This window comes from Tiliqua scincoides, chromosome 7 (genome assembly GCF_035046505.1).
Source record: "Tiliqua scincoides isolate rTilSci1 chromosome 7, rTilSci1.hap2, whole genome shotgun sequence".
Taxonomy (NCBI): domain Eukaryota; kingdom Metazoa; phylum Chordata; class Lepidosauria; order Squamata; family Scincidae; genus Tiliqua; species Tiliqua scincoides.
In genome coordinates, this window is record NC_089827.1 from 59,544,618 (window position 1) to 59,556,798 (window position 12,181).

Sequence of the window (12,181 nt, forward strand, 5' to 3'; positions counted from 1 at the left end):
TTAGAAAATTTATTTCTGTCATTAGCCTAAGATTGTGCTGGGCCAGTGTAAGTCCCTTACATGGCCAGGGAGTGTCACAAACATGTTGTAAGGCATGTTTGCGCTTCCTTCAGTCAGCTGGGCCAGCGCACAGATGTGCACTGGTTCACAGAAGCTAGATCCTGCCTCTGCGCCTGCACAGACAGGTAAGTTTGCACCGGTGGTAGGCCGCAGGCGCAGGGGTTTGGGAAGGGCAGGAGGAGGGCATTCTGGGCTGGGGGTGGATGGGTGGTGGGCAGGTTGGACCCAGGAGCAGCGTGGCGCCAGGATCCAATACTTACTCCTGATTCTAATCCCCCTTGCAGGTGGCCTGGCCTAACATGGGTTGCTTGGATCTACGCCACCTCTTTAGGTGGTGCAGATTCAGGTAGTCCCATTTGGCTCACTGCCATGTTACTTGGAGCAAGGGGAATTAATTAATGTGCCACAGTCAGCTCCAACCCTACTCTGGATGCAGCACAGGCCTGCTGGCCTGCCTGCTCCAGGGAACGTTGGGAGTGGGCTGCCTGACACCCAGTAAGGTTATTATGAGGATGAACCCGTAAAGACTGCACAGCTCTTTCCACATTAAGACAGCTGTTCAAATGGTGAACAGTCATTTGTGATCTTGTATTTTCTTTTAACAGCATTTCAAATTCAATTATCTTTTCTTTAGGATTAAGTACTGGGTTGCTGAGTCTGTTCATCAGTCCTGACTTGGATATGCATCTTTCTGTCTCGCACTCAAACGAGTATTTGTAAGCCTAGTCAACATCCTGTCAACTACTGTCAGCCTAGTTGACAGGATGACATACTGAAATGATAAAGAAAAGCTAGCCTTGAACTCATCAAGGAGGCAGAAACCTACTAAAGATATTTTAGATTACCAAGACCAGTTCCGATGGTCTTGGATAGAGAATATCCAGATAAAGATATGCATATTGGTGCATATTGCATATTCTTGCATATTGGTGTTGATCTTTGGCTCTACACCAGGTTATGAAGTCCCATCTAAAATAGTTAGTGATAGTTGTGTGTGCAAGTATGTGTGTGTAAACAATTCAAAATATAACTACAGAAATGAGACTTGTTCATAAGGAGGGCAAAAGACATGAAATTACACAGAAGAAGCAAGGTTAAAATGAAGTTTATTAGGTTTTTTTGTGATTTTTTTTGTTTGCTTTAGGTTTTTTTTATATATAAAACTGTTTGTGAAACAGCTATTTTATTCCCATGGCAGAGTGACCCCTGAAAGATGCACTAACCCCTTCTTAAGGCCTTAACAAGAGAAAAAGTTTTACTTCTTAAACTCAAATGTTTAAAAATTACACAATGTACAAACAAACAAAAATAAGTAACCATGTGGTGCAGGCTGCTAAATTGACATTCTCCCTTCCTTCTTAGAAACAAAACACAGAGAAGAGAAGGGTTAATTGGATATTCCTGGTCAGCTTAACACACACAGAGTATGTCAACATTCAGACTTTTTGTTGAATGCCCCTTTCCAATAGGCAAGCCAATATCCTCCTCTAAACTGCTCTTGAAAATGCAGCAGCTCCTTGGAATGATTTTGGAGTATTTGTCAATGCCAAGAATGGCTCAAATTCCCCCTACCTTTTGGTTCAGAGAGAGTCATGTCTCTAAAGTCAGAGCATCTGTATATGAAGCTAGTAGAAGTCACTCTGATTTCACAAGTCACATGACATAGGAGTCTCCCGATGCTTCTCAGGCTTTTCTTCTTAATAAAAATAAATAGTGTTTCTTAACATGGAAAAAAAAAAATCCCCCCTTCATACAGACACAAAATACAAACATCTCATTTCTTGCAATCATTCACTCCTACCTTCTGCCCCTACAGACAACACACACACAACAAATCAGCATTCTTTAAAACCTGGGTTTTCTGTTACGGAAGTTGGAGTGAAGAGACAAATTTGATTAAGCAAGCTCATAACTCCAGACCTCCTTTTAAAATAAGATGAGATTCATTTTCAAAGGCCTTGTTTGGATTTTATGTATACTTGTTTATGAGCAACTTGGAACGTATGTGGATCTTAAAAATTGAATTAAATGCATAAAAAGGGATAGCGCACCTTTCATTTAAAACAAGTCTATCAAGACTAAAAATAGATCTTTATATATATATATATATCTATATATATATTTTATCCCTCCCTCTTTAATTCCCCACCTTTTCCCTCCCCTTCCCATAGTCACTATGGAGATTGTGTCCATGAAAACAGCTGGTTCAGACTCCTTGATCATATTCTGTGATGTTGTCGGTCAAGTGTGATGAAAGAATTGATGAAGGAAGTGCTGGCATTGGCAGGCACATCAAGAGGGGGCATGACTGCACAGTGGGAAAGAATCCATTCCATCTTGAATGTCTGCAGCTTTCTTATCTCAACAGCCTAACCTGCAGAACAAACAGATAAAAGTGCTCTTAGAAAAATATCTAAACATATAACTTTCCCATTAACTGTCATAGCAAAATTAACATAAAGGCCAAAGAGACATGTATAGTAGCAATACTGCCAGAAGTTCTTACACTTGGAGAAACGGCTTCTAGAAGTTTACCAATAATTTTTCTTTCTTAAAAAGCAAGTTTTTTAAAGAAAATAATAAAAAGGAAGCCACGCTGCAGAGATTACATGAAATACAGAGAACCAGAGTCCATTTATTTCTGTCCAGGTGTCCATGACAGAATTCACCTCACTTGTAGCCCAGAATATAAGGCTAGTGGCAGTGACACCAGCTTTTTTCCGCCTGGAGCCACGTCCCACTTTGCCACCCCTCTCCTCCCTTACCCAGAAACAATTGTGATGATGTCTTCATGTCACTGCAATCACTTCTAGAATTGCACCAGGAATTGAAGCCTCTCCCGGCATAATGTTGCATCGCAGTGCAGAATCACGCCATGAGGGGATGCAATTCCCAGCGCAATGCCACTCTTGGCCATGTCTTTCCTCTCCTCCTATAAAGGAGGAGAGGAAGGGGCAGTCCAGAACAGCATGGAATTGCGCCCAGAGTGGCTGCAACTTACAGGCACTCCAGGTGCATTTCTGAGACACTCCTCCTTCATCAGGATGAGGGTAAAGGGAAAGAAACCAGTGGAGCTGCCAGCTGCTTCCTTTTTTTAAAAAACAGATTAAAAAATGGGCTGTTGGGGGGCGAGACTGGAAGCGCCACCCCTGCAGGTGTGGTGCCTGGAGCATTTCCACCTGTTGCTTCCCACCCAACTACACCACTGGCTAGTGGAGAACACACAGTGTGGGGCTAATTTAAGCACAGGATGCACCTTTGCTAAACAGTCCCAGTGGTGCAGTTTGACACAGACATCTGGCCACTAGAGAAAGGGCTGTAGACGTCACATCTACGGGGCAGGAGGTCTAGTCTAGAGGGTTGAGCCTCCGTTTGCCTGAAGATAACATCCAAAGGTCACCAGTTCGAGGCCACTGGCACCATGCGACCTTGAAGCAGCTGACAAGCTGAGCCGAGTTATTCCATCTGCTCTGAGCGTAGGAGGATGGAGGCCAGATCAGAACGAAACATCTGAATTGTTGTAGCTCTTGAAAGATAGAGCCTTCTTTCAATTGTAAAAATCCCTACGGGGATTTAAATTAGCCTGACTATGTAAACCGCCTTGAATAAAGTCTGAGGAGAAATCTGAGGATCTAGAAAGGCGGTATATAAAATACCTGTATTATTATCATCATCATCATCTTCTTCTTTCTGGACAATTATCGGACAGCAACAATCTAAACATCAATCCAATAGAGAGTCATCCAAGAATGACACCAAAAAGAAGATTTTCAAACCAAATTGTCACTGATGTGCTTTGCAATAAAACAAATGCCTCTGCATGGGGCTGAAGCTGGACAGGAAAGTGTGGCAACATAGACAAGGTAAATGCACATCTCAGTTGAGCCTCAGTTACCCTTAACTTTTTTCAGCATCGGACAAAGAGACTCCAGACTCAGCCATACCATGAACCCACCCTCATACCCTTCTGCCGCAGATGAATTCAACTTTCACCCTTGGTTGGCTATTCATTCTCACTAGCATGTATTAGAACCGTCGCTCCACTTTAAGCATGTATTTGAAAACTATAACATGCTGTACTTTTTAAAACAGCCTTCCCACAGATATCAACAGGTCATGACTGGAATCTATATCTTGGTTTTCTTGTCAAGGAACTCCAAGTAGATATATACAATGCAAAATTGTATACTAACATTAGGTGAAAACAAAACACCACCATACCAACACATCAGCCCACATATAATCACACTTGGTTGAAATATGTTCAGACACAAGCAGCCCAATCCTGTTGTTGCAATGTACCTCACTGCCTGGATCAGAGTTGAAGAGCATAGTCTCTTCAGGGCTTGCTCAAGAACTGTGGGTCGGGACCCACTAGGCGGGTTGCGAGCCAATCTCAATATTTTATTTTTAATATATTAGACTTGATCCCATGGTATGTGACTGCATTTGGGGAAATGTAACAGACCTGACTTTTAACAAGCTACTATGATATTCTTTTAACAATGATTGTAAATGGGACTTACTCCTGGGTAAGTGTGGGTAGGATTGTAGTTTAGGATTGCTAAAAATTTTCCTGCTAATGATGTCACTTCTGGTCATGGCATCACTTCTGGTGGGTCCTGACAGATTCTCATTCTAAAAAGTGGGTCCTGGTGTTAAATATGTGATAACCACTGCTCTAGTCCACCTGCACCAAGCTTTGGACAAGAGTGGTTACTGCCCAATAGGAAACTGATTGACCTGCTGAGGCTCAAAAAAATACTAACCTTAACAGGTCTATCCAAATGGTAGTGTGATGAAATGTTAACCCTTTAGTATTCATGTAAGTAGATGGAACAGAGGACCAATAGAAAAAACATGTTAGTCATTTAGCATACTGAAGAAAAGAGCATTAGTTCACTGTTTCTCAACCAGTGATATGAGTATCACCAGTGGTACTTGAGATAGCACCTGGTGGTACTCGCAGGACCCCTGGACACCTGCCGCCCAGCAGTGAGATCAGTAATGTGACACAACAAATAGCAGCAGGAGGCTCCAAAACATGCTTTTCTGTGCTTGAAAAAGTTCTCCCATCCACCCAAAGCCTCTTACTGTTGTTTGTCACAACATATCTGGCCTCCCAACCCAGAAGTATCTGGCAATGAAGTCATCACCAGTTATTTCTGATGGTACTTCGAATAGATGGACCATGTGTAGTGGTACAACAGAGGTCAAACATTGAGAAACACTGCATTAGTTCAATTTTGTCTTTCACTGGTAAAGAAAAAAGGACAGAAATACACCGGTAAAACCAGCAACCTGAAGAGAAAAGGCGTCCAAGTTTAAAACTGCATGGTAAGATCACCACCTATTTCTCCCTCAAACTAGAAAGGAGGTGAGAGGGAAAACTAACAGTCCTTCCCTCAACTCACCTGTGCTTGCTTTTTTTTTCATTCCCACGAACACATTTCCCCCCTCACCCCCGCTCCGACTGCTCTGTGCTGAGGCTGCCTTTCACCATCTTGTTCTGCAAGGAGGGTAGAGAGCAAGGGAGGGGAGGCTGATGGTCCAGTATGCAAAGGAGGTAGTGAAGGGGAAAGGAGATGATAAAGGGAAGATGCGGAGATAAGAATGGAGAGTGAAAGAGAGAAAGCAGCATCAGTACTGGAACCAAACAGATTTTTCAGGCAGGATTTCTACATGACAGCAGTTGGCATTTTTGTGAAGCATGAGGACCATGTAAGGAGCACACTGTGTTTAGCAAGAAAATAAAGCAGCACCCTCTGCATAATCAGAGAACTGACAAGGTGAGCACTAAAACAAGGCACTAAATACTGTGTTTTATTATCTTGCCGTTAACATATTTTTATGCATTTTCCTTGACTGATCCAAAAATACATTTTGACAAAGACTGATACTCCTCAGTGCAAGTTATTTTTAACCATTTATATCGGGAAAGTCAGAACTGACACTAAATTTGCTGGAGGTCTTAGCAGAATAAAGCAACACCTTGTTTTCACATGTTAACTGAAAGAGCTAGCTCATTACAAAAAACAGGTGTTAACATCAGCTTAAAAGAGCATGTCTGAAAGCCCTCTCAATTTAAGTAAGTTTTTTTTTCTGTATATCCATTAAAGCTAAGTGAAAGCAACTCTTCCTACACTATGACCTCTGACTGAGCAGGACAGCTGGCTTCCACTAGAAGAAAATGTAGATTCTAAAATAGGGCTGTACATACGCCCTGGTTCTGTACAAATGAAGAAAAAACAAAAGCAAAGATTGCTAATGTGTACAGAATCAGAAACCTGAAAACAACAGCTTTAATTTTCTTTTTAAAGCAGATTCTAGCTGTTTTGTTTGTGAAGACTGGTGTGAAACTGTACCCATGTGCACTGTCTGATAAAACATCTACTGCCAGAGAGGGGCTTTGTGAGATTATCTGTGATTGGGGGAATGGGATTTCAGTGCCCTGCGCCAGTCTACATGCACCAGGAGCAGAATGAATTATGAAAAATAAAAACCATTTGCAAATCTGCCTGATACACAAGATTTATGTATAAGTTCATGGCACACTCAGCCCTGTTTTGTAAGTTTAAAAAATAAGGACATTAGTGATTTTTCAAGTGGAATTACCACACCCACTTATCAGTACAAAACACAAGAGGAATAGGATTCAAAGAAAATGCCTTCCAATTCTTTAGCACATGTTACCATACTCCTCTGTGAAAAAACATCTGGATCAGGTCAATGATAGAGCAATAAAATAGATCAGGGAAGAGCCATTTACTCAAATGATGAGTTATGAATTTGGTATTGTTCTTTTCTGTTTGTTATTATCTTGTTATTATCTTGCTGTTAACATGTTGTGGTTTTTAAGAATTTTGTAGGCTAACTTGTAGATTCATGAATTTAAAAAAGAGCATAAATACTTTAAGAATAAAAATATGCAGCAAAGAAACTACTGAAATGAACTGCTTGAGCTGAATACCCATTTTCATACAAAAATGCTGTGGAAACCTGGGCCTCAGCTTATGTTAGGCTGTCTCACAAGGTATTAGCGTCTCATAAGACCCTTCTAAATTCCCACTAACTAGTCTTCTGCCAACACTCCCAATGAATTAACACTGGTCAGATGGCCTGGAGTGAAACAATTAGATCCCAACTATGCTGCTGTTCCATCTCACTGCCTAAGAGCAAATACTGACATAATTCATATAAATCCCAAGTTACAGAGATAAATTCATAGATTTTATCTTCATATTACTTGTCACTTGGCAACAAAATGGAAGGCATTCATGACCCTTAAGACCAGAAAGACATTAACTGCATAAGTACTTTCATCCCCATGTACCCCCCCCAAAAAAATTTATCTGCACTTGGTATAGTTCTGTATGCCAATCCAGGAATATTCTAGAACTCTAGAATTCAGTCAGGAAGCTGGTGATCTTGTCCTTCCTCTCAAAACGATACTTTAGATTATTTTTATATGTCTCTTAAATGGTATCAATTCAAATAAATGTAAGCAATGTCAGTAACAGGGAAGGAGGGAAACTGTGTGACTATGCAGATAATCATTCAAAGAGCACCATTTCTCCACAGTATTTGTGGAGCTCACACAGAGGTGACTGGTTGATGATACCAGGAAGAAAATGACAGATAAGAGCATCATTTGTAGCCATTTCCCATTCTGCTACCTTGTCCTACTCCACCTGATGAAAGCAACCTTCAGTCTCGAAAGACTATGGTATCGCGCTCTGAATGGTTGTTCTGGAACAGCGTCTAGTGTGGCTGAAAAGGCCAATTCGGGAGTGAGAATCCCTTCCACACTGGGAGCAAGTGCAGTCTGTCCCTGGTCTGTCTCCCTGGCTGTGGGCCTTCCTTCTTTGCCTCTTTGCTTCAGACTGTTGGCCAAGTGTCTCTTCAAACTGGGAAAGGCCATGCTGCACAGCCTGCCTCCAAGCGGGCCGCTCAGAGGCCAGGGTTTCCCACTTGTTGAGGTCCACTTCTAAGGCCTTCAGATCCCTCTTGCAGATGTCCTTGTATCGCAGCTGTGGTCTACCTGTAGGGCGCTTTCCTTGCACGACTTCTCCATAGAGGAGATCTTTGGGATCCGGCCATCATCCATTCTCACAACATGACCGAGCCAACGCAGGCGTCTCTGTTTCAGCAGTGCATACATGCTAGGGATTCCAGCACGTTCCAGGACTGTGTTGTGAGGCAGCGCATGTGGAAAGCATTCCGTTTCCTCTCCTGTTGTGAGCGAAGAGTCCATGATTTGCTGCAGTACAGAAGTGTACTCAGGACGCAAGCTCTGTAGACCTGGATCTTGGTATGTTCCGTCAGCTTCTTGTTGGACCAGACTCTCTTTGTGAGTCTGGAAAACATGGTAGCTACTTTACCGATGCGTTTGTTTAGCTCGGTATTGAGAGAAAGAGTGTCGGAGATCGTAGAGCCAAGGTACACAAAGTCATGGACAACCTCCAGTTCATGCGCAGAGATTGTAATGCAGGGAGGTGAGTCCACATCCTGAACCATGACCTGTGTTTTCTTCAGGCTGATTGTCAGTTCAAAATCTTGGCAGGCCTTGATAAAACGATCCATGAGCTGCTGGAGATCTTTGGCAGAGTGGATAGTGACAGCTGCATTGTCGGCAAAGAGGAAGTCACGCAGACATTTCAGCTGGACTTTGGACTGTTATCCCCTCCTAAATAACATTCTATCTGTGCTAAGGAAGTGGGGAGGGTCTGACAAGCAAGGCAGGAAGCAACAGAGGCTTGGGGAACTGGGGGAAGGAGTCAGGTTCTAGCATTTTTTTCTAATCAAAATACTTAAAAGGCCCCTCAAGTTTTTTTTGAACTTTTGACCTTAACACTTCAAAAACTCAATTAATTTTGGAGACAAAAGGAGAGGTTTCGCACACCCTTAACTCTGGATAGGTTGTGAAGCATCCTGGGTATTAGAGGAACTATTAGATATGCCTCCCCACATCATTAATGCATCGCCAAAGATTCCCTCGCCCTGCTCTCCATCCAGATCTCCACCCCATTCCGCCCACCCCCTGTTCTGACTTAGAGGCACCTGAGCTCTTTCTCCATACACTGGTGCATGGACCTGGTTGCTTGCCACTTGTGGCGGTGGCCAGATTGCACTGAATGGCACATTACACTTTGTGACAGGCATAAAGGACCTTACACTGCTGGAAGGATTGGGCTGTAAATTCGGTCTGTAGGTTATATTTAATACCCACTTGCACCATGGCAGAAATTATATTTCAGATTGCCTAGCTACTTGAGGTTATTTTACTGAATTGTATTTTAACTATATCTGTCCAGAGACTGAGCCAAGTGGATTGGAATTAGCTGGCCAAGCGTGCTCAGAACAGGAACTAAATAAATAACTACTGCTCATCTCCAACAGATTCATTATTTGGAAAGTTGTTCCCATCAGCTAACCACCCACTTCTAAAAGGGGAGATTTGGGCTGACCGGGACCTCTGCCTGACCTGCCTGCCTGAGAGGGAGGAGCAACCACCTGTTCCAGACTGACCGTGCCATGGAGAGCCCACTGGAGAATTTCCCTTTCTCAGAATATTTCCAGAGAGGTAAACCACTTTTAGCAGAACATGTGTTGAATGCCATAGCCAAAAATAAATGCTCAAGACAAAATCTAGACCATGGAGGTAGCTTCACGGGGCAAGTAGCAATACAGAAGCCAATAAATTCCATTGGAAAAGCATATGAAAACTCTTGTATCTTCTGATCTTTTTGAAAGATGCTATCCTGTAGAGATGGTAACCTATGAGTGTATCCTTTTAGAATGCATTAGCAGATATAAAATCAACTTAAATAAACTGTGATTTATCTACAAAATTAAGTCAGCAAGACGCAATACCAAATGGATAATATCTGTATTACCTTGTGCTTGGGGCACCTCACTGAGAAATTCTCTTCGTTTAGTAAACAATCTAAAAGAGAAGAAAAAAACCAGCATGTTAGATTACTTCTAAAATAAAACAAAATATCACATTACGTCTGCTAATTCAGCTCGCAAGGGTTCACAACTTCACATAGGAAGGACTGCACTGATCTTCATAGAAACCGCAGAAGTTATAAAAGAGGAGAATGGAATTTGTTCAACATGCAGAGCCAAACTGCCAAATTATCACAAAGCTGTTCAATAAAAATGAAGAACACTCTCTCAACATTAAGAATATGAAATGGGCAGTCCAATCCTGAGCTGCCCGGGGCACGCGACTGCAGCAACAGCAAAAATGGCTGCTGCCGCATCCTGCACACTTCAGGTAGTCACCAGTGGCTCCTCGGCTTCTGCCTCCCTCCCGCCCCGCTCCCTCTCCTAGGCACGCTCCCCCCCGCCCTCTCCCCGCCTCTCCTCATAACGCCTCCTCCCTCCCCGGAACAATTCCTCCCTGCCTCCCCCCACTTACCTCTCCGCTGCTTGGCGGTCTGCGCAACCACCAAGCAGCAGAGGTTGGGTCTGTGCTTGGTTACAACTGGCGCTCGCTCAGCGGTAGGGCCCTCAAACGTGCCTTATGGCATGTTTGCGACAGTCATAAGAACATAAGAACATAAGAACAGCCCCACTGGATCAGGCCATAGGCCCATCTAGTCCAGCTTCCTGTATCTCACAGCGGCCCACCAAATGCCCCAGGGAGCACACCAGATAACAAGAGACCTCATCCTGGTGCTCTCCCCTACATCTGGCATTCTGACTTAACCCATTCCTAAAATCAGGAGGTTGCGCATACACATCATGGCTTGTACCCCATAATGGATTTTTCCTCCAGAAACTCGTCCAATCCCCTTTTAAAGGCGTCTAGGCTAGACGCCAGCACCACATCCTGTGGCAAGGAGTTCCACAGACCGACCACGCGCTGAGTAAAGAAATATTTTCTTTTGTCTGTCCTAACCCGCCCAACACTCAATTTTAGTGGATGTCCCCTGGTTCTGGTATTATGTGAGAGTGTAAAGAGCATCTCCCTATCCACTCTGTCCATCCCCTGCATAATTTTGTATGTCTCAATCATGTCCCCCCTCAAGCGTCTCTTTTCTAGGCTGAAGAGGCCCAAACGCCGTAGCCTTTCCTCATAAGGAAGGTGCCCCAGCCCCGTAATCATCTTAGTCGCTCTCTTTTGCACCTTTTCCATTTCCACTATGTCTTTTTTGAGATGCGGCGACCAGAACTGGACACAATACTCCAGGTGTGGCCTTACCATCGATTTGTACAACGGCATTATAATACTAACTGTTTTGTTCTCAATACCCTTCCTAATGATCCCAAGCATAGAATTGGCCTTCTTCACTGCCACCGCACATTGGGTCGACACTTTCATCGACCTGTCCACCACCACCCCAAGATCTCTCTCCTGATCTGTCACAGACAGCTCAGAACCCATCAGCCTATATCTAAAGTTTTGATTTTTTGCCCCAATGTGCATGACTTTACACTTACTGACATTGAAGCGCATCTGCCATTTTGTTGCCCATTCTGCCAGTCTGGAGAGATCCTTCTGGAGCTCCTCACAATCACTTCTGGTCTTTACCACTCGGAAAAGTTTGGTGTCGTCTGCAAACTTAGCCACTTCACTGCTCAACCCTGTCTCCAGGTCATTTATGAAGAGGTTGAAAAGCACCGGTCCCAGGACAGATCCTTGGGGCACACCGCTTTTCACCTCTCTCCATTGTGAAAATTGCCCATTGACACCCACTCTCTGCTTCCTGGCCTCCAACCAGTTCTCAATCCACGAGAGGACCTGTCCTCTAATTCCCTGACTGTGGAGTTTTTTCAGTAGCCTTTGGTGAGGGACCGTGTCAAACGCCTTCTGAAAGTCCAGATATATAATGTCTACGGGTTCTCCCGCATCCACATGCCTGTTGACCTTTTCAAAGAATTCTATAAGGTTCGTGAGGCAAGACTTACCCTTACAGAAGCCATGCTGACTCTCCCTCAGCAAGGCCTGTTCGTCTATGTGTTTTGAGATCCTATCTTTGATGAGGCATTCCACCATCTTACCCGGTATGGATGTTAGGCTGACCGGCCTATAGTTTCCCGGGTCCCCCCTCTTTCCCTTTTTAAAAATAGGCGTGACATTTGCTATCCTCCAATCTTCTGGCACTGTGGC

At 43.6% G+C, this 12,181-nt stretch overlaps 1 protein-coding gene across 2 annotated transcripts in view; it reads right to left on the reverse strand.

The window, feature by feature from the left end:
* Positions 1–1,149: 1,149 nt before the first annotated feature.
* TCF20 (transcription factor 20) overlaps positions 1,150–12,181 on the reverse strand; it is a 63,122-nt gene continuing 52,090 nt past the window's right edge. The window contains exons 4-6 of one of the 2 annotated variants that reach the window (XM_066634111.1): positions 9,957–10,006; positions 5,475–5,602; positions 1,150–2,434 (exon numbers count right to left, since the gene is read on the reverse strand). In XM_066634111.1, coding sequence (XP_066490208.1) covers positions 5,519–5,602; positions 9,957–10,006 — 134 coding nt within the window. In that variant the 3' untranslated portion in view covers positions 1,150–2,434; positions 5,475–5,518. The remainder of the gene's footprint in view (positions 2,435–5,474; positions 5,603–9,956; positions 10,007–12,181) is intronic. The other variant, XM_066634112.1, reaches the window with a different exon arrangement.